Below are 23227 nucleotides of genomic sequence, written 5' to 3' on the forward strand. Positions count from 1 at the left end.
CACACTAAATATTTATGAAACAAATAAAATATTTTTGAAACACACTAAATATTTATGAAAAAAACTAAATATTTATGAAACACACTAAATATTTATGAAACACACTAAATATTTATGAAACTAAATTTTTATAAAACACACTAAATATTTATGAAAAAAATTATTTATGAAACGTACTAAATATTTATGAAACAAAATTTTTATAAAACACTAAATATTTATGAAAAAAAATATTTATGAAACGCACTAAATATTTATGAAAAAAAATATTTATGAAACACTAAATATTTATGAACACACTAAATATTTATAAAACAAACTAAATATTTTTGAAACGCACTAAATATTTATGAAAAAAAATATTTATGAAACACACTAAATATTTATGAAACACACTAAATATTTATGAACACACTAAATATTTATAAAACAAACTAAATATTTATGAAACACACTAAATATTTATAAAACAAACTAAATATTTTTGAAACGCACTAAATATTTATGAAAAAAAAATATTTATGAAACAAACTAATTATTTATGAAACACACTAAATATTTATGAACACACTAAATATTTATAAAACAAACAAAATATTTATGAAACACACTAAATATTTATGAAACACACTAATTATTTCTAAAACACACTAATTATTTTTGAAACACACTAAATATTTATGAAACACACTAAATATTTTTGAAACACAATAAATATTTATAAAATAAACTTAATATTTATGAAACATACTAAATATTTTTGAAACACACTAATTATTTATAAAACACACTAAATATTTAAGTATTAAACTAAATATCCTATTTAGTTTTAAAAATAAATATTTGGTTAAATAATAATTCGTTTGTAAGCGAAATATGTATCTCACTGACATATTTTTAAATAATAATCAAATTATTTAGTGTGGAACTTTTTTCCATAAATGAATGAATGACATAGTGACTTTAAATCACCATAAATATTTCTCCTAAATTTTGGCTGCTGAACTTTACAAACTATGACTTTTTTGACTTTGCAAAATAAAATTTGGTCTCTTTTAGGGAGATATTTTAACAAAGGAAATTATATTTTTTTATTTACCTATAATTATAATCAATTTATAAAATGAATAGTTTTGAAGAAGCAAAGGCAATTTCGATAATTATTCTTAATTTTTTATTTTTAGTGAAGAACAGCAGAATTATTTTAAAAATGAAGCACCTCAAATTTTCCCTTTAATTAAAAACTTGTTTTCAGCTCAGTGATGTCATCGCTGGCGTGGGCGGTGCTTCAAACAGCTCCGGTGCGTCTCTCCATGAGCGGCTGTCTCTGCCTGCCTGCCTGCCTGCATGAGCGGGAGGCTGAATCCCCTCCTGAATGCCTGTCTGCCTGCCTGCCTGCTCCATCACTGGAGATAAAGGCAGCCTCCAGCCTTTCATCTCGGCTGGCTGCGTTTTCCTCCTGTAACCATGGTAACAGCCCCACTGCAGGTTTTTGTGTTGTTTTTTATGCCTCATGGTGTGAGGTGGGATTAGAGGTGACCGGACGCAGTGTTTGCTGAGGTGGGAGCGTCTCCTGCTGCAGGAACATGGAGGTGTCCCTGGAGCAGCTCCTGGAGGAGCTGGACATCAAGCAGAGCATGATGACCGACCAGGACGTGTGCCAGTCTCTGTGCGCGCGCTTTGACCTGGCCTCTCTGGCTAAAATCAGGAGGCTGCTGTTCTCCACAGCTTGCCTTGATCCCACCTTCCCAGCCTCCCTCTTTAAAGGCAGGATGCTCAGCTGCGTGGAGGAGGAGGAGCAGCACTCTAACAAGCTCATTGCAGCAGCTGACATCGTTACCATCTTCAACTTGATCCAGTTGAATGAAGAATTGGCTCCAGCCAAGAACCCGAAAGGTCCCAAAGATAAGGCCCCCAGACTGCAGTCTGCAGAGCCGTTCAGGTCCAACACAGAAAGCAGCTTTAAAGATGGCAGGAGGACCAACTGTGACGCCAAGCAGAGGGATGCACGCCAGCATCAGCACCACCACCACCACTCAAAGCAGCAGCCGCAGGTCCAGAGCGGAGACTCCTGCTCCAAATTACCTGCGAGCAGCACCTTAGACCTTCATCGCTCATCAGACCCAAACTTCCTCCTACGCTTCACTAAAGACCTAGAATGTAAAGAAGCTTCATTGGAGCGTCATCTACCTCAGCTTCTAGGCAGCAGCCAGGCGTCCATCCGCCCTGAAAGGCAGAATAGCTTCCTCCCTACAGAGCCTCCAGATGAACCTGATCTCCGGCAGCTCCTTGGCCACCCGCACAGTTTCACTCCTCACCAGATGAAGGAGGACTGGCACCAAAATCTGTCCTTCTCCTCACAGGTTTGTGTTTTCACAGCTCTTTTAAAGAGGCTGGATGATTTAAATCACAGAAAACATTTGATTACCTTATCAGCAAAAAATGTTAAATCATGTTTAAAATAAATCACACATCTATGAATCTCCATGTTAGGGACTGGAAAACTAAATAAATCCAGTAATGTTTTAGTTTCACTGTTAGAACCACAGCTGCTGTGTTTGATGTAACATAAATTCAGAGATATTAAATTATTTTACTTGGAATTATTTATAATATTATATAAAATCTGCACCTTTATCCTTGAAGATAAAAGGCTGATAAAAGGTGAAACTGTCATCAGTTGAGGAGCCATTAAAACATACAGATGAGCAGAAACAAAATTTTTGTTTTATTTAGGGACCACTAGGGAAATAACAGCTGATGGCCAAAATATTGCTGTTATAGAATGTTTTTAGTTTTATTCAGTATTTTTCAACCCTTGGCTCATTGCGTCACCATAACTGTCACATGACCTAACAAACAACGCAGGACCCCCTACTGAAAAAAAAAACAGCAACTAGATGGAATATTTTGAAATCTGAAACCGACTGCTGAGGTTGAAAGGTGCAGCTTTCTGTCTGTGCTAACTAACTGGTGACGGGATTAAAATAAAATATCTTAAAAAAAGATAATCATTGTCTTTTTTATCCATCCATTATCTGACACACTTTATCAGGAGTGGGGGTCGCAAGGGGTGCTGGTGCCTATCTCCAGCTGTCTACGGGCCAGAGGCTGTCTTTTTTATTTTAAACATTTTAAACTTTCCAATTTAAAACAAAAAACAATGTTGTTATTGAACTTAAGGAGCTGCCACTGCAAAGCTGAGATCAGCAAAGAAGCATCCTTTATTAAATATACACTATATTGCCAAAAGTATTTGCTCACCTGCCTTGACTCACATATGAGCCTAAGTGACATCCCGTTCCTAATCCATAGGGTTCAATATGACGTCGGTCCACCCTTTGCAGCTAGAACAGCTTCAACTCTTCTGGGAAGGCTGTCCACAAGGTTTAGGAGTGTGTTTATGGGAATTTTTGACCATTCTTCCAGAAGCGCATTTGTGAGGTCGCACACTGATGTTGGACGAGAAGGCCTGGCTCTCAGTCTCCGCTCTAATTCATCCCAAAGGTGTTCTATCGGGTTGAGGTCAGGACTCTGTGCAGGCCAGTCAAGTTCATCCACACCAGACTCTGTCATCCATGTCTTTATGGACCTTGCTTTGTGCACTGGTGCACAGTCATGTTGGAAGAGGAAGGGGCCAGCTCCAAACTGTTCCCACAAAGTTGGGAGCATGGAATTGTCCAAAATGTCTTGGTATGCTGAAGCATTCAGAGTTCCTTTCACTGGAACTAAGGGGCCAAGCCCAGCTCCTGAAAAACAACCCCACACCATAATCCCCCCTCCAACAAACTTTACACTTGGCACAATGCAGTCAGACAAGTACCGTTCTCCTGGCAACCGCCAAACCCAGACCCGTCCATCAGATTGCCAGATGGAGAAGCGCGATTCGTCACTCCAGAGAACGCGTCTCCACTGCTCTAGAGTCCAGTGGCGGCGTGCTTCACACCACCGCATCCGACGCTTTGCATTGCACTTGGTGATGTATGGCTTGGATGCAGCTGCTCGACCATGGAAACCCATTCCATGAAGCTCTCTGCGCACTGTTCTTGAGCTAATCTGAAGGCCACATGAAGTTTGGAGGTCTGTAGTGATTGACTCTGCAGAAAGTTGGCGACCTCTTCGCACTATGCGCGTCAGCATCCGCTGACCCCGCTCCGTCAGTTTACGTGGCCTACCACTTCGTGGCTGAGTTGCTGTCGTTCCCAAACACTTCCATTTTCTTATAATACAGCTGACAGTTGACTGTGGAATATTTAGGAGCGAGGAAATTTCACGACTGGATTTGTTGCACAGGTGGCATCCTATCACAGTTCCACGCTGGAATTCACTGAGCTCCTGAGAGCGACCCATTCTTTCACAAATGTTTGTAAAAACAGTCTGCATGCCTAGGTGCTTGAATTTATACACCTGTGGCCATGGAAGTGATTGGAACACCTGATTCCAATAATTTGGATGGGTGAGCAAATACTTTTGGCAATATAGTGTATGTATAAATGTACAAACTAAAAATGTTTTCCTGGAGTGCAGTGATAAGAAGGCATCTAAGGCTTTCAACACTAGTTATTGTGATGTTTATTTAGCTTCAAGAAATTATTGCCTTATTTTATATTTTTAATCTGTATTTGATTCTTTATTATGTCTTATTGTTCAGGACTTTATTTTCAGCCGTAGCTGTTCTAAAGCGCTCTTCAAAAAAAGATGATGATGATTCTCCCACTCTGCAGAATCTGTTAGTTCAATCTCTAACATTCTGCTCTCTCTGCTTTTTCTCATAGTAGCTTCATCTGGTCTGTTCCTGTTTGGCTGTGACTCCATCCTGGAGAGAAATATCAGCTGTGCTGCTGCCATCAACACCTTTGTTTCTAGATGTTGGAGCTTGGCCTGTTTTCCAGTGTAGTCCTGTTTCTCTGACTGTGACTAACTGGATGTGCTCTCTTCATCCTCTGACATGCGAGCTGGCTCGGAGCTCGTCTGCCTGGCTGTGTGTTTCCTGGACGGGGCCGCCTGTGGAGCTGGTTGACAGTTGCCTTTTGTATCTATGCTTCTTTTTCTATGTCTGCTTCTGTCTCCTTGAACCCCAGTCGGCCTCAGCAGATGGCCGCTCACAATGAGCCTGGTTCTGCTGGAGGTTTCTTCCTGTTCAAAGGGAGTTTTTCCTCTCCACTGTCGCTACAAGCATGCTTAGTGTGAGGGATGGCTGTAGACATCTTTACATACCCCTCCAGTAGGAGGAGAAGTTTTTTGAATCATGCATTAAATCAGTAAATGGGCCATATAGTAAAGCTTAAAGTATAATGTTCCCGCCTCAAACTACACTATCTGATAATGATCTGCTAAAGTGAAACTATCCTTTGGGATGAAGAGAACTGGGTTAAATGAAAGTTAAAAGGCTGGTCAGATCAGGGAGGGGAATCTTTTATTCTGTTTGGGTTTGTGATTGTCATCTACTGTAGAGTTTTTGATGTATTTGTTCAGCAGTGTCTCGTAAATCTAACTCGACCTTTCTGTGTGTTTTTGCAGGTTCCCACCAGTGAATGTCATCAAAAAAGCAAAACTGGAGACAGCTGCCAAAGGGTCTATTTGCGCAAACCGGCTCCATATTTTAACCACAGTTTTGAATTGTCCTACAGTAACCCGTATATGGATCCTGCATTCAACTATCCTATGAAGGACAAATTGAGGGTCAAGCATGAAAGCCTGGAGGATTTACAAACATCCACCTACTTTGGACCAATGCCAGCATTAAAGCATGTCACCAGGAGCAAGAACGTAACTGAAGCTGTGAAACAACCTGTGTGGCCACTGAAGAGCCTTAGTCTCAATATGCAAGATGATTCTGATGTTTCTAATAAAAGGAGTAAACAACAGAAAGGAAATATTCTTTACAGCATCAGCAGAAGCCCTAATAAAAATGAACAATTCTTTTCTAACTCAAAGGAAAAGGTTATAGATTCTCCCAACTTTACCAAAAAATATAACGGCATAAAAACCAGCGATGTTTCCTTGGTGGCAAGATGCTCTGCAGGCAAAAAGCTGAGAGAGAAAAACTGGAGCGGGGGATCCTTTCAGGGGACAGACGTCTCCTCTAGTGTTGGAACTCAAACGGAGCAGGCTGATCCAAAAACCACCACAAACTACCCATCCAAGTTCTCCTGCAGGGACAGACAGGAGCCGAAACACTCAGAGGAAAAGATTATCAGTGATGACATCAGTGACATCTTCCGTTTTCTCGACGACATGAGCACCTGTGACTCTCTGGGGGTGGTCCAGCCATCAAGTCAGAACAGTAATGGCTCCCTGTCTCAGTTAACGCTGAAATCGGAGGGCGACAGCTCCCCTGAGCACGGCGGCGGGCTGGACAGGTCCAAGCTGGACCGTTTGCTCCATCTGCAGGAAAACACAGATGACGAGTTGAAACTGAGTGTCAGCAAACTGGTGATGAGAATTGCAGAGATAGAGAAAAAACTTGAGACTCTTTCTGGGGTCCGTATGGAGATGTCCCAGGTTCTCTCTAAACTCAACAAACTGGATCAGAACAACCAGGAGCCGGAGACCAACAAGAAACCAGGGAAGAACACAGGTGCTGTGTCTGGTTCTACCTGCGACAAATCAGCACCTCAGCATCATCCGCATTCTGACGGTCTCCTCTCAGCCCATCTTTACTCATGCCACACCATTGGTCACAGCATGAGAGCAGGAAGTGGGGAACCTGGAGAAGGTCAGTCAGATAAGGGAAACAGCGACAGTCTCAGAATAAGAGCTCTGAAAAGGAGCCTTTATGCTCAGAGGCTTTCAAGATCACATGTTGAGGAGAGCAGTGCTACTGAATCAAAGGTAGCCAGCATGAGCAATTCTCCTCGCACCTTGAGAGCTGTGTCCATCTCGTGTCGCCATGGAGACAGGAACATGGACAATGATGATAGCCAGGACAGACATTGGAAAGCTAAAGAGGTAAACAAAACTTTAAACTGCAAAAAACCTCTAGAAAGATGTCAAAATGTCTTAAATTAAGTTTATTTCCCCTTAATCTGAGAAGGTAAAGAACATGATCTGCTAATGGAATCTAATTTATTCTTAAAATAGGATAATTAGATAATATGCTCTAGAAATAAGACAATGCAATTGTTTTTTCTCATTTTAAATGTAAATTGTCTTGTTCCATTGGCAAAGTGTCACACTTACCTCCTCAATTCAAGAAGAAATGCACTTATTTTAATAAAAAATGACACTTTAGATTTTTGCAGTGCACCCTCAATTTTAGTATTTGACCCGAATAAAACAGTAACTATCACCTTCTTATAAGAAATAGCATGAGATAAAATTTAAAGGACAGTTTTACTAAAATCACAAATGTAGATAAATGTTTGCCATAGAACTCCAATCATGAAACTGCTGCAGTTGTTATATGATATAGGTTCATGCCAGTCCAAACTTAACGAACAGACTGCTGTGTTTAATCATTTGCTCTTCCATCCATCCATCCATCCATCTTCCTCCGCTTATCCGGGGTCGGGTCGCGGGGGCAGCAGCTTAAGAAGGGAGGCCCAGACTTCCCTCTCCGCAGTCACTTCTTCTAGCCCCTCAGGAGGAGCCCCAAGGCATTCCCAGGCCAGCTGAGAAACATAGTCTCTCCAGCGTGTCCTGGGTCTTCCCTGGGGCCTTCCCCCGGTGGGACGTGCCCGGAACACCTCATCAGGGAAGTGTCCAGGAGGCATCCTAACCAGATGCCCGAGCCACCTCAACTGGCTCCTCTCGACGTGGAGGAGCAGCGGCTCTACTCAGAGTCCCTCCCGGATGACCGAGCTTCTCACCCCATCTCTAAGGGAGAGTGCAGCCACCCTATGGAGGAAACCCATTTCGGCCGTTTGTATCCGCAATCTCGTCCTTTCAGTCATGACGGTAGGAACGTAGATCGACCGGTAAATCGAGAGCTTCGCTTTTTGACTCAGCTCTCTCTTCACCACGATGGAGCGGTACAGCGCCCGCTTCACGGCAGACGCTGCGCCAATCCGCCTGTCGACCTCTCTCTCCCTTTGTCCTTTTTCGTGAACAAGATCCCGAGATACTTAAACTCCTCTACTTGGGGCAGGACACCCCCCCTGACCCGGAGAAGGCACTCTACCCTTTTCCGGCTCAAGACCATGGCCTCGGATTTGGAGGCACTGATCCCCATCCCGGCCGCTTCACACTCGGCTGCGAACTGATCCAGCGAGAGCTGCAGATCACGACCTGATGAAGCCAACAGAACCACATCATCTGCAAAAAGCAGAGACGCAATCCTAAGGCCATCAAAACGGATCCCCTCAACACCTTGGCTGCGCCTAGAAATTCTGTCCATGAAGGTAATGAACAGAATCGGTGAGAAAGGGCAGCCCTGGCGGAGTCCAACTCTCACCGGAAACGAGCCCGACTTACTGCCAGCAATGCGGACCAGACTCTGACACCGGTCATACAGGGACCTGACAGCCCGTATTAAAGGGCCCGGCACCCAGTACTCCAGGAGAACCCCACACAGGGCCCCCCAAAGGAACACGGTTGAATGTCTTCTCCAAGTCCACAAAGCACTTGTAGACTGGTTGGGCGAACTCCCATGCACCCTCCAGGACCCTGCTGAGGATGTAGAGCTGGTCCAGCATTCCACAACCCGGACAAAAACCAAACTGCTCTTCCTGAATCCGAGGTTCGACTATCCGACGAACCCTCCTCTCCAGCACCCCCGAATAGACCTTCCCGGGAGGCTTAAGAGTGTGACTCCCCTGTAATTGGAGCACACCTTTTGGTCCCCCTTTTTGAATAGGGGGACCACCACCCCAGTCTGCCAATCCAGGGGAACTGCCCCTGATTTCCATGCAATGTTGCAGAGTCGCGTCAGCCAACACAACCCTACAACATCCAGGACCTTTAGGAACTCCGGGCGGATCTCATCCACCCCCGGGGACCTACCACCGAGGAGCCTTTTAACCACCTCAGCGACCTCGCCCACAGAGATTGGAGAGCCCAGTCCAGAGTCCCCAGGCCTAGCTTCCTCAATGGAAGGCATGTTGGTGGGATTGAGGAGGTCTACGAAGTATTCCGCCCATCGACCCACAACATCCCGAGCTGAGGTCAGCAGCTCACCATCCCCACTATAAACAGTGTTGGTGCTGCACGGCTTCCCCCTCCTGAGACGCCGGATGGCAGACCAGAATCGCTTTGGAGCTGTACGGAAGTCTTTCTCCATGGCCTCTCCAAACTCCTCCCACAACCGAGTTTTTGCCTCAGCAACCACCCGAGCCGCATGCCGCATGGTATGGGCCTGCCTGGCAGGCCCAAACATGTGGGCCTGCCAGGCACCACCAGGTAGTGGTCAGTGGAAAGCTCCGCAAACCTCTTCACCCGAGTGTCCAAGACATACGGCCGCCAGTCCGATGAAACGATGACAAAGTCGATCATCGAGCTGTGGCCTAGGGTGTCCCGGTGTCTAGAGCACATATGGACACCCTTATGCTTGAACATGGTGTTCGTTATGGACAATCCATGACGACCACAGAAGTCCAACAACAGAACACCACTCGAGTTCAAATCGGGGCAGCCATTCCTCCCAACCACGCCCCTCCAGGTCTCACTGTCATTGCCCACGTGAGCGTTGAAGTCTCCCAGCAGAACAAGGGAGTCTCCAGGAGGGGCACCCTCCTGTACTCCCTCTAAGGACTCCAAGAAGGGTGGGTATTCTGAACTGTTGTTTGGTCCGTAAGCACAGACAACAGTCAGAACCCGTAGGCGGAGGGAGGCTACCCTCTCGTTCACCGGGGTGAACCCCAACGTACAGACACCGAAGTGGGGGGGCAACAAGTATGCCCACTCCTGCCCGGCGCCTCTTACCGTGGGCAACTCCAGAGTGGAAGTATGTCCAGCCTCCTCTCAAGGAGACTGGTTCCAGAACCAGAACCATCCGTCGAGGTGAGACCGACTATTCCTAGCCGGAACCTCTCAGCCTCACACACTAGCCCCAGTTCCTTCCCCACCAGTGAGGTGACGTTCCACGTCCCTAGAGCTAGCTTCTGCAGCCGAGGATCGGACCGCTAGGGTCCCCTCCCTCAGCCGCCACCCGACACACATTGCACCCGACCCCTATGGCCCCTCTCACGGGTGGTGGGCCCATGTAAGGGGGGACCCATGTTTCCTCTTCAGGCTGAGCCCCCCCGGGCCCCATGGGTAAAAGCCCGGCCACCAGGCGCTCGCAATCATGCCCCCCGTCCAGGCCTGGCTCCAGAGTGGGGCCCCGGTGACCCGCGTCCGGGCGAGGGAACGCCGAATCCAAAGATCGTACTCGTCATAAGGGTCTTTGGGCTGCGCTTTGTCTGGTTCCTCACCTAGGACCTGTCTGCCTTGGGTGACCCTACCAGGGGCATAAAGCCCCAGACAGCATAGCTCCCAGGATCAATGGGACACTCAAACCTCTCCACCACGATAAGGTGGCAACCCAAGGAGAGGATCATTTGCTCTTATTTATATTTAATACTTATTCAGTCTTTCGTGAATTCTCTTACTCTTTTAGACAGACCTCTATTATTTTGTGGCATCAAAATTCCCAGATAGTACTAAATGTAGCCAAATCAAAATAGAGCGACATGTTGCCTGCATAGATTCACAATCACCCGGGTCATGGCAGGTCATTGCAGGTCATGGCAGATTCATTGAAGGTCATGGCACATCATTGTAGGTCATGGCAGATTCATTGAAGGCCATGGCACATCATTGTAAGTCATGGCAGGTGATTTTAAGTTGTGGAAGGTCATTCCAGGTCGATGCAGGTCATGGCAGGTCATTGCAGGTCATGGCAGATTCATTGTAGGTCATGGCAGGTGACTGTAGGTTGTGGAAGGTCATTGCAGGTCATGGTAGGTAATTGCAGATAAATGTAGGTCAAGGCAGGTAATTGCCGGCCATGGCAGGTAATTGCAGGTCATTGTCGGTCAATATAGGTCATGGAAGGTCACTGAAGGTCATGGCAGGTAATTGCAGGTCATTGTAGGTCATTGAAAGTTATTGTAGGGCATGGCAGGTCATTGTAGGTCATGGAAGGTCACTGCAGGCCATGGCAGGTAATTGCAGGTCATGGTAGGTCATGACAGGTCATTGTAGGTCATTGCAGGTTATTGTAGGGCATGGCAGGTCATTGTAGATCATGGCAGGTCGCTGTAGGTCATGGCAGGTCGCTGTAGGTCATTGTAGATCATTGCAGGTCATGGCAGGTTGAGTGTTTAGAAAATAGTAATGGTGAAATTAATATTTTATCATGTCTTCTACTGGAAATCAGGCTCTAATAACTAAAACTAACTGTATCAGTTTAATGCTTGTTGGTCTGTATCACCCCTATTTGCACGAACGCTGATGGGAATCAGGCTGATGACATCTTGTTGTGGGATTGATTATCAGTAGTCCAGAAATGCTGCTCCATATTTGATGTATTTGGATTAGTAACATTAGACTAGCAAATAACGCCAACTGACACCACGTCTTCTCAGAGCACTTTATAGAGTCATAATCATGGAGACAGGTTGGTTAAAACATTCTCTATTTAAGGTAAACCAAAAGATTGCATGGAGAGAGATAATCTGGGCATTTTTCAAAATAAAACACCTTTGTTCAGATGAAGGAAATAAATCAGTCGGAAATAAAAGAGGTTATTTTCTCTTGCTGTGTGGCCCAGTAACAACTGACACATGGGCTGGGGCCTTGGGTTGGGGATTAATGTCTAACATAGTAACCTTTGAACCAATCTGACTGGATGAATTGGTGCTATAGAAATAAACTGAATGGAATTGAGACTTTAACAGGAGGAAACCTCAAGCAGAAGCAGATGGAAGCTGTGAAAAACCTCCTAACTCCAGCACCAGACAGAGCAGAGGCGGTGTTGCCAGATAGAGTCCAGCTTTTCCAGCTCAAACATCTGTTAAAAAACATCACAACAAGCCACCCAGTTAATATATAGTTACAGGGGTTGGACAATGAAACTGTAACACCTCTCATTCTAGTGTGGAAGGTTTCATGGCTCAATTGGACCAGCCTGGTGGCCAATCTTCATTAATTGCACATTGAACCAATAAAAGCAGAGTGTGAAGGTCCAATTAGCAGGGTAAGAGCATAGTTTTGCTCAAAATATTGCAATGCACACAATATGGGTGACATACCAGAGTTCAAAAGGGGACAAATTGTTGGTGCATGTCTTGCTGGTGCATCTGTGACCAAGATAGCAAGTCTTTGTGATGTATCAAGAGCCACGATATCCAGGGTAATGTCAGCATACCACCAAGAAGGATGAACCACATTCAACAGGATTAACCGTGGACCAAAGAGGAAGCTGTCTGAAAGGGATGTTCGGGTGCTAACCTGGATTGTATCCAAAAAAAACATTACTGCCCAAATCACGGCAGGATTAAATGTGCACCTCAACTCTCCTGTTTCCACCAAAACTGTCCGTGGGGTTGGATCAGTGATGATTTGGTCTGCCATATCATGGCATTCCCTTGGCCCCATACTTGTGCTAGATGTGCATGTCGCTGCCAAGGACTACCAAACCATTATGGAGGACCATGTGCATCCAATGGTTCAAACATTGTATCCTGAAGGAGGTGCCATGTATCAGGATGACAATGCACCAATACATACAGCAAGACTGGTGAAAGATCTAAATATTATTGAGCCACTTTGGGGTGTTTTGGAGGAGTGAGTCAGGAAAAATTTTCCTTTACCAGCATCACGTCGTGACCTGGCCACTATCCTGCAAGAAGAATGGCTTAAAATCCCTCTGACCACTGTGCAGGACTTGTATATGTCATTCCCAAGACGAATTGACGCTGTATTGGCCGCAAAAGGAGACCCTACACCATACTAATAAATTATTGGGGTCTAAAACCAGGTGTTTCAGTTTCATTGTCCAACCCCTGTATATTTAGTGTCTGAACATGAAAACACTTCAGTACAACTCATGTCAAAACGCTACAATCCAACCAAATCTGCCCAGAGTTGTTTCTCCATAAACAGCTCTGACCCACAGTGCTGTCAGATCCAGTGAGGGTCATGTGACCCATCATCACATAGTAGTACTAACATGTTTGCAGATGGATTCATAACCACGTAGAATACTCCTCTGTTTACATTTAGAAGACAAACTAGGATCAGTGACACACACACACATATGCTAAGATTAACTGAAATAATGACATTTATTCTGGTTGATTTTGAATTCTTACCTTTAATGCTTATTAGGTTGTTGGCTGAAACATTGAACATCTGAACACTGAACTTTTACTCTGGTGAACTATAATCTAATCCAGTGGCCTCCAACCCTGGTCCTCAAGATCTACTGTCCTACAGATTTTAGATGCATCCCTGCTTCAACACAGCTGAATCAAATGAATGGCTTGGAAGGTAATCATGTGATTCAGCTGTCTTGAAGCAGGGATGCATCTAAAATCTGTAGGACAGTAGATCTTGAGGACCAGGGTTGGAGACCACTGATCTAATCTATTGTAATTACTGATCCGTTCATGGTTGAATGAAATCTGGCCAATAACTGTTGGGGAGGATGGAACAATGCTCATGTCCATCCGTCCCCTGTTAGTCCAGTTCTCACATTCATCTAACCTGACAGGGTCGGCAGGCCCATGAGATTTCTGGACTCATCTTTAGCAGAGCAACATGTGAAGAAGCTCTTTCAAATGGTGCATTTGATATAGGGAGGGGGAGGAGTTTAATTGCACCAAGCAATGAATCCCTAAAGCAGTTGTTCACTCAAGCATCTTTAAAAAATTCCTCTTCCAACCAGAACGCATCGATCATCAGGTTTATCACACCAGATCCACCTGCTGCTAAAACTAGCATCAATTGTGGCGCCACAGCACTAGTTCTGGCAGATCACATCAGCTAATCAGTGATGGAGAAAGGTCAGGGAGGCTTTGCTATGAACCAGTAATGATGATGATTGGTGGACATGTGTTTTAATTGGTCAACTGAAAAACCGCTAATCTGACTCCAGACCACCCCAGAATATATTCCCCTGGCCAAAGCTATTTTTACCTGCAGAATCAAAATGAAAACCACCTAATCTGGCAACACTGAGCGGAGATACCAAAGGAACTCAGGGGAACAGATTCAAATGTAATTGTGTGACAGAGAAAAGTAGTAAAATGTTAGCCTAAGTAACGCGCCCTGGAGGGCTTTATATAGGAAAGAAACACGGCTAAACACACAAAGACACCACAACAAAACAAACTAAAGCATTTAAGAGGTTTTAGAGAGGTAGTCTGTGCAGCACATGAATTCTGTGCTAACGATAAGATCCCGGGTTATTTTCTAAAAAGCCTTTCCTGGAGCTGATCCCTGATTACAGGTGCTGGTCATAAAATTAGAATATCATGAAAAAGTAGATTGATTTCAGTAATTCCATTTAAAAAGTGAAACTTGTATATTATATTCATACATTACATACAAACTCATATATTTCAGATGTTTATTTTGTTTAATTTAGATGATTACAAATGACAACAAATGAAAATCTCAAATTCATCATATCAGAAAATTAGAATATTGTGAAAAGGTTTAAAATTGATGGCCCCTGGTGCCACACTCTAATCAGCTAATTAACTCAAACCACCTGCAAAAGCCTTTAAATGGTCTTTCAGTCTAGTTCTATAGGCTACACAATCATGGGGAAGACTGCTGACTTGACAGTTGTCCAAAAGACGACCATCGACACCTTGCACAAGGAGGGCAAGACACAAAAGGTCATCGCTAAAGAGGCTGGCTGTTCACAGAGCTCAGTGTCCAAGCACATTAATAGAGAGGCGAAGGGAAGGAAAAGATGCGGTCGAAAAAAGTGTACAAGCAAGAGAGATAACCGCACCCTGAAGAGGATTGTGAAACAAAACCCATTCAAAAATGTGGGGGAGATTCACAAAGAGTGGACTGCAGCTGGAGTGAGTGCTTCAAGAACCACCACACACAGACGTATGAAAGACATGGGTTTCTGCTGTCGCATTCCTTGTGTCAAGCCACTCTTGAACCACAGACAGCGTCAGAAGCGTCTTGCCTGGGCTAAAGAGAAACAGGACTGGACTGCTGGTGAGTGGTCCAAAGTCATGTTCTCTGATGAAAGTAAATTTTGCATTTCCTTTGGAAATCAAAGTCCCAGAGTCTGGAGGAAAAGAAGAGAGGCACTTCATCCACGTTGCTTGAAGTCCAGTGTAAAGTTTCCACAGTCAGTGATGGTTTGGGGTGCCATGTCATCTGCTGGTGTTGGTCCATTGTGTTTTCTGAGGTCCAGGGTCAACGCAGACACATACCAGGAAGTTTTAGAGCACTTCATGCTTCCTGCAGCTGACCAACTTTTTGGAGATGCAGATTTCATTTTCCAACAGGACTTGGCACCTGCACACAGTGCCAAAGCTACCAGTACCTGGTTGAAGGACCATGGTATCCCTGTTCTTAATTGGCCAGCAAACTCTCCTGACCTTAACCCCATAGAAAATCTATGGGGTATTGTGAAGAAGAAGATGCAATACACCAGACCCAACAATTCAGAAGAGCTAAAAGCCACTATTAGAGCAACCTGGGCTATCATAACACCTGAGCAGTGCCACAGACTGATCGACTCCATGCCACGCCGCATTGCTGCAGTAATACAGGCCAAAGGAGGCCCAACTAAATACTGAGTGCTGTACATGCTCATACTTTTCATGTTCATACTTTTCAGTTGGCCAACATTTCTATAAATCCTTTGTTTTTATTGGTCTTCAGTAATATTCTAATTTTCTGATATGATGAATTTGAGATTTTCATTTGTTGTCATTTGTAATCAGCAAAATTAAACAAAATAAACATCTGAAATATATGAGTTTGTATGTAATGTATGAATATAATATACAAGTTTCACTTTTTAAATGGAATTACTGAAATCAATCTACTTTTTCATGATATTCTAATTTTATGACCAGCACCTGTATCTGTCTACCTGCCACTTCTTTTCCCTTTCTAGGCAGAGCAGCAGCAGTATTATGAAGTCTCCCGGAACCCAGGAGAGGCTTCGCTGTTGTCCAAACCAGCAAAGGAGCCCTACTTGGTGGAACAGATTTACTCACCGCGCCCCTTCACCCTCACATCGAAGGCTCACACAAAAGATGGCTCCCTCTACACCGACCTGAAGCCTAGTCGGCCGTCACACAGCAAGAGCAGCCATCCAGCCCGGATCATCCAGGAATATAGATGTCATCCAGGAGAAAAGAGGAAACCAATTTTCAACCCACAGGTACTCAGTTCTCTCTAGGTTAATTCTATTCTTTTCAGTTTATTTCTATAGCTCCATTTACATCATGTCATCTCAGGATACTTTACAGTTCAACCAGATCATTGATTCATTTATCCATCCATCTATCCATCCAACTGCTTCCGCTTTTCTGGTGTCGGGTCACGGGGGTAGCAGCTTCAGTAGGGAGGCCCAGATGTCCCTCTCCCAAGTAGGGCTGGATATTGTTCAAAAATTTTAGATACCGGTACCAATACCGATACCTTCACTTCGATACCGGTTCTTGAACGATACTTTTTTTCTATACCAGTTTTATAATATTAATTCGAAGAAAAAGAAAATTACACAACATTATAAAGTTCAAATCTTGAGTTTTATTTTTAGCTCAGATTTTTCCATTCAAAGTACTTCTCTCATATAAAAAAAAAACATTTCCAGTGAAAAAGAACATTTGGAGACCAGTCAGTGTCTAATGCTCACTGTTAAATTCTTAGCAGTTCTTCTTGAGAAAGATTAACATGTCTGCTTTATCAGGAGACAAACAAGCCCGCTCCTGGCTGATGGTGTCTCCAGCAGTAGAAAATGTACGCTCTGAGGGTGTGGATGATGCTTGCACACAGTGATACCTGGTTGCCAAGTTTGATAGCATTGGCATAGTGTCCCTCACATTCCACCACCAGGTCACTGCATTCACAGAAGTTAGGGTAGAGGGTGAACCTCTGTACCGCTGGATCTCCTCTTGAATCTTGTCTGTGTCGCTAGAACTGTTCTCTTGTCTCATTTCAACTGCCATGTCTTCATCAGCAAATGGCTCCTCAAGAGCAGAGAGCTTTGGCTTTTTCTGTAAACAAAAATAAAATAATAGATAGCAATTTAATTTTGTTATGTAACATTAAGTAATGTGGGGAAATGGGATGTCTTTGTATTGCTTTATTTTACCAGTGGTCCTACTGCAGCTCCATAGTCTTCATCAGAGGAGTTGTCATCACGGGGACCAGCTGTCCTCTCAACCTCCAGCTTCATCTGCTGGGCCTAGAAAATTACAACTTCATTCAGTGTTCAATAGATTATAATGGGAGTCATATAAACAGACCTACATTTGAAGTGGAAATAAAATTATCAATCAGAAAGAAAAAAAAAACACCTGTTGTGAGGTTCTACTCATGAGCTCCCTCTTGTATTCTGGTTTACACTTCTTCGCCTACTTTCATCTTGAATCTCTGGTCTAAGGCTATGCTCTCCTCCAAGAACTGCCTGATTCTTTCATCCTGCAAGACAAAAGCAGAAATGTATTTTGGTATGATATATATCATGATGTCTGAGTATAGTTAACCTATAGAAAACAACAAAAATATGCAACATACTTGGTATCTTTTTGAGAGGTCACGCCAGATCTTTTCCTTGATAGCTTGTGTGAAGGAGGAGTCCTCATCAGTAACTGCGAAGTGATGCTGGAGCTTCCCCAAAATGGGCAGAATCTTGCCCAAAGTTGGACTCCTTTCAGCAGAGATGCAGATGGTTGAAGTATATAGTATTTTCATAACTCTGACAAACTGTTCTGCTTTTCTAAAATCTTCATCAGAAAGTCTCTCCAGTCTGAAAGGAAATATACACATTGTTGTATTAGTTAGAGCAAAGCCCAGCACATTGGTTGGTTTGAAAAAAGTATAAGGTAATCCCACAATCTATCCTCATCTACAATACCTGTCCTTCTCCATTGATTTTTTTAACCGAGGGTCCATGGAGGCTGCCTGGATAGCAGGAAACTGCTCCAGAAATCGCTCCACCATCAGGAACAGGCTGTTCCACCGGTTCTTCACATCTAAAATGACAGCATGTTCTGGAAGACCTAAAGAAAGATGGTGTGTGTGGTTTACAAACAGGTTGTGTATTTGCTGTGATAGTTCAATGATTGATTTAGCCATATCATTTTGAAACTAAGTTTAGTCCACTTTGATTTCTACTAACCAAGAAGACGCTGCTTCTTTTTATGGATAGGTTTGGCCAAGCTGCACCGTTTTAACCACACCACTGTAGCTCGGATTCTTCCTGCACACTTTGAGATCACTGGTATAGTGTACAGCTTTTGAGCAGCAATGTTTAGAGTATGAGCAAAACAGGCAATCTTTCTAATGTTCTTTTCACTGTTACATCCATATTAGCCGCATTGTCTACAGTGATTGCACCAACTTTATCCTTTATATTGAATTCATCAAGAATATCCCCTATCTCCTCGGCTATTACATTCCCTGTCTGTGAAGTGTAGACTGCCCTGGTATGCAGGATTTTCTCCTTCATGGCCCCCTCTCTCACAAAGTCGACTGAAACAGTCAAGTAATGGTCTTGTGCCAAACTGGTCCATCCATCCGCAGTCACAGCCACATCTCTGACGTCTTGCAATTCTTTCTTGACATTTTCCTTCTCTACTGCATACCATGCTGGTATGAGTGTATTTGACAGCATGTCTTTGCTGGGGGACTGGTATCTGTGGTTAAGGGCTGTTATCATCTCCCTAATTGACATATACAATACAATACACAAAACATCAACAATAACATGGCTGTGTAAATTTTGCTCAATAAACATTATCTAGGCTAAGAGAGATAAAGGCTAAACTGGTCAAATATATAACCTAAAGCTTGCTTACCTCCACCATAGAGCCTCCACAATAGAAAAAGGCAGCAAACCTTTAACAACAAAGTTTGTGACTGACCTGTGACACTGATGACTTGTGTTGTGATTCTATAGGTAAATTCTATTCCCAGCCCGCTGGGAATTTATGTTTTTGATACTTTAAGATGTTTATTGCCCTCCCTGGAGGGGCACTCTCCAGTAGCCCCTCTAAAGACTCCAAAAAGGGTGGGTAATCTGAACTGCTCTTTGGCGCATAAGCACAAACAACAGTCAGAACCCGTCCCCCCACACGTATGTGGAGGGAGGCAACCCTCTCATTCACCGGGGTGAACCCCAACGCACAGGCACCAAGATGAGGGGCAACAGGAATGCCCACTTCTGCTCGGCGCCTCTCACCAGGGGCAACTCCAGAGTGGAAGAATGTCCAGCCCCTCTCAAGGAGACTGGTTCCAGAGCCAGAGCAATGCGTCGAGATAAGTCCAACTATCTCTAGTTGGAACCTTTCAAGCTCGTGCACCAACTCAGGCTCCTTCCCCACCAGAGGTGACATTCCATGTCCCAAGAGCCAGCTTCTTCAGCCAAGGGTCAGAATGCCAAGGTCCCTGCTCTCAAATGCCACCCATGAAACAATGCACCCGACCCCTTTTGCCCCTCCTACAGGTGGTGAGCCAATTGGAGGGAGGACCCATGTTTCCTCTTTGGGCTGTGCCCGGCCATGGGTAATAGCCCGGCCACCAGGGGCTTGCCAGCATGCCCCACCTCTAGGCCTGTATCCAGAGTGGGGCCCCAGTGACCCACGTCCAGGCGAGGGAACACTATGTCCATTTGCATTATTCATTATAGGGGTTTTTGGGCTGATCTTTGTCTGGCCCCTCACCTAGGACCTGTCTGACCCCAGGCAGACAGGGTCACCAGTTTTCTATCTAACGAAAATCAGTTGATTGCATCGACTTTTTACTCTTCAGCAATCCCTCACACTAACAATGCTTGTAGCAACAGTGGATAGGAAAAACTCCCTTTGAACAGGAAGAAACCTCCAGCAGAAACGGGCTCAGTGTGAGCAGCCATCTGCTGAGGCCGACTGGGGTTCAAGGAGACAGAAGCAGACATAGTGAAAGAAGCATAGATACAAAAGGCAACTGTCAACCAGCTCCACAGGCGGCCCCGTCCAGGAAACACACATCCAGGCAGATGAGCTCCAAGCCAGCTCCCAGGACTACACTGAAAAACAAGCCAAGCTCCAACATCTAGAAACAAAGGTGTTGATGGCAGCAGCACAGCTGTGACTCCAGGATGGAGTCACAGCCAAACAGGAACAGACCAGATGAAGCTACTATGAAAACAAGCAGAGAGAGCAGAACGTTAGAGATTGAACTAACAGATTCTGCAGAGTGGGAGAATAGAGATAGAATGAAGCAGAATGATGAAATAGGGGTCCCTATGTCCTCCAGCAGTCTAGTTAGAGTTAACTTAAAAACAAATAACTTCTATTGCATCCCATTTAGGTCAAAAGCTCCAGTTTAGCCTTTATCTCTCTTAGCCTAGATAATGTTTATTGAGAAAATAAACAAACTCGCAAGTATTTTAAATTACTTTGGAACATAAATTCATCAACAAATAGGTCATTGCAGGTCATAGCAGGTAATTGCAGGTCATGGTAGATCATTGTAGGTCATTGTAGGCCCTTGCAGGTCATGGCAGGTCATTCTAGGTCATGGCAAGTCATTGCAGGTCATGGCAGGTCGTTGCAGGCCATTGTAGGTCATTGCAAGTCATGACAGGTCATGGCAAGTCATTGCAAGTCATGGCAAGTCATTGCAGGCCATTGTTGGTCATTGCAAGTCATGGCAGGTCATGGCCAGTCATTGTAGGTCATTGCAGGTCATGGCAGGTCATTGCAGGACATTGTAGGTCATTGCAAGTCATAACAGTTCATGGCAGGTCATTGCAGGCCATTGTAGGTCATTGCAGGTTATGGCAGGTAATTGCAGGCCATTGCAGGTCATTGCAAGTCATGGCAGGTCATTGCAGGCCATTGTAGGTCATTGCAAGTAATGGCAGGTCATTGCAGGTCATGGCAGGCCATTGTAGGTTATTGAAGGTCATTGCAGGTCATTGTAGGTCATTGCAGGTCATGGCAGGTAATTGCAGGCCATTGTAGGTCATTGCAAGTCATGGCAGGTCATGGCAGGCCATTGTAGGTCATTGAAGGTCATTGCAGGCCATTGTAGGTCATTGAAGGTCATTGCAGGTCATTGCAGGTCATGGCAGGTCATTGCAGGTGATTGTAGGTCATTGCAGGTCATGGCAGGTCATTGTAGGTCATTGCAGGTCATTGTAGATCATTGCATGTCATAGCAGGTCATGGCAGTTCATTGTAGGTCATTGAAGGTCATTGCAGGTCATTGTAGGTCATTGCAGGCCATTGTAGGTCATTGAAGGTCATTGCAGGCCATTGTAGGTCATTGAAGGTCATTGCTGGTCATTGTAGGTCATTGCAGGCCATTGTAGGTCATTGCAGATCATGGCAGGTAATTGCAGGTCATTGTAGGTCATTGCAGGTCATGGCAGGTCACAGCATAAAATGTTAGCACTATAAAATTAAACAGGTAAATCTTGTCTTAAAAAAAAGTCAAATTGATTTGTCAAGTTTGGGAAGATGCACTTCAGTTCACTGTCTGCACTGCAAAAACCAAATAGAAATAAGCTACAGTTTCTTAAACTAACTGTATTTATCCTTAATCTGAGCAGGTAAATAAGATGATCCACCAACGGAATGAGCGTTTTTACTCTTTAAATAAGATAATTAGATAATATTAACTTGAAATAAGACAATACAATGATTTGTTTTTCTTGTACTTTGGGTTTTTTCTCTAAATCTGCCTTATTTGCTGCCAACCTGGCTAATGTCCTTTGCTTCTTTCAGCAGAGCATGGACGCCCTAAACCCCAACGACCTGGAGTACTGGATGGAAGACATCCACCCTGCAGGATATGACGCGCTGCTACGAAGGAAGGAGGCAGAGTTTAGGAGGGCTAAGGTCTGTAAAATTGGAGCTCTGATTGCAGCTGCAACCTGCACCGTCATCCTGGTGGTTGTTGTTCCCATTTGCACCATGAAATCCTGAGTAGATTGGCTCCTGCATTTTCAGACCTTCCCTCTATCGAAGCAGGAACATTTAGCACCTGTCAGACCTGCTGAACTGTTCATTTTTTTGGTGCAGTACTAACTTACTCCAGTGACTATATTGAAACATGACAAAAGACAATGTACAGGTGCTGGTCATAAAATTAGAATATCATGAAAAAGTAGATTGATTTCAGTAATTCCATTTAAAAAGTGAAACTTGTATATTATATTCATACATTACATACAAACTCATATATTTCAGATGTTTATTTTGTTTAATTTTGATGATTACAAATGACAACAAATGAAAATCTCAAATTCATCATATCAGAAAATTAGAATATTGTGAAAAGGTTCAAAATTGATGGCCCCTGGTGCCACACTCTAATCAGCTAATTAACTCAAACCACCTGCAAAAGCCTTTAAATGGTCTTTCAGTCTAGTTCTATAGGCTACACAATCATGGGGAAGACTGCTGACTTGACAGTTGTCCAAAAGACGACCATCGACACCTTGCACAAGGAGGGCAAGACACAAAAGGTCATCGCTAAAGAGGCTGGCTGTTCACAGAGCTCAGTGTCCAAGCACATTAATAGAGAGGCGAAGGGAAGGAAAAGATGTGGTCGAAAAAAGTGTACAAGCAAGAGAGATAACCGCACCCTGGAGAGGATTGTGAAACAAAACCCCTTCAAAAATGTGGGGGAGATTCACAAAGAGTGGACTGCAGCTGGAGTGAGTGCTTCAAGAACCACCACACACAGACGTATGAAAGACATGGGTTTCTGCTGTCGCATTCCTTGTGTCAAGCCACTCTTGAACCACAGACAGCGTCAGAAGCGTCTAAAGAGAAACAGGACTGGACTGCTGGTGAGTGGTCCAAAGTCATGTTCTCTGATGAAAGTAAATTTTGCATTTCCTTTGGAAATCAAGGTCCCAGAGTCTGGAGGGAAAGAAGAGAGGCACTTCATCCACGTTGCTTGAAGTCCAGTGTAAAGTTTCCACAGTCAGTGATGGTTTGGGGTGCCATGTCATCTGCTGGTGTTGGTCCATTGTGTTTTCTGAGGTCCAGGGTCAACGCAGCCACATACCAGGAAGTTTTAGAGCACTTCATGCTTCCTGCAGCTGACCAACTTTTTGGAGATGCAGATTTCATTTTCCAACAGGACTTGGCACCTGCAC

At 44.1% G+C, this 23227-nt stretch overlaps 2 protein-coding genes across 4 annotated transcripts; one reads left to right on the top strand and one right to left on the bottom strand.

The window, feature by feature from the left end:
- The first annotated feature begins 1359 nt into the window (after positions 1–1359).
- Positions 1360–22185, top strand: minar1 (membrane integral NOTCH2 associated receptor 1). 3 transcript variants are annotated; one of them, XM_038303057.1, is made up of 4 exons: positions 1360–2363; positions 5521–6951; positions 16019–16288; positions 18006–18194. In XM_038303057.1, exons 1-4 carry the CDS (start codon positions 1587–1589, stop codon positions 18042–18044), a joined length of 2517 nt encoding a protein of 838 aa, XP_038158985.1. In that variant the 5' UTR covers positions 1360–1586; the 3' UTR covers positions 18045–18194. The 3 variants fall into 3 exon arrangements, with proteins under 3 accessions (XP_038158985.1, XP_038158983.1, XP_038158984.1); XM_038303055.1 differs by lacking the exon at positions 18006–18194 and adding an exon at positions 21846–22185 and having other exon boundaries at positions 1361–2363; XM_038303056.1 differs by lacking the exon at positions 18006–18194 and adding an exon at positions 21849–22185 and having other exon boundaries at positions 1361–2363.
- On the bottom strand, positions 16659–17346 carry LOC119795198 (E3 SUMO-protein ligase ZBED1-like). The gene is made up of 2 exons (XM_038303058.1): positions 17225–17346; positions 16659–17126 (listed from the first exon to the last, which is right to left on the bottom strand). Exons 1-2 carry the CDS (start codon positions 17306–17308, stop codon positions 16776–16778), a joined length of 435 nt encoding a protein of 144 aa, XP_038158986.1. The 5' UTR covers positions 17309–17346; the 3' UTR covers positions 16659–16775.
- Positions 22186–23227: the final 1042 nt, after the last annotated feature.

The sequence above is a fragment of the Cyprinodon tularosa genome, unplaced genomic scaffold (assembly GCF_016077235.1).
Source record: "Cyprinodon tularosa strain WSP-4 unplaced genomic scaffold, ASM1607723v1 ctg502, whole genome shotgun sequence".
In the NCBI taxonomy this organism is placed as follows: Eukaryota; Metazoa; Chordata; class Actinopteri; order Cyprinodontiformes; family Cyprinodontidae; genus Cyprinodon; species Cyprinodon tularosa.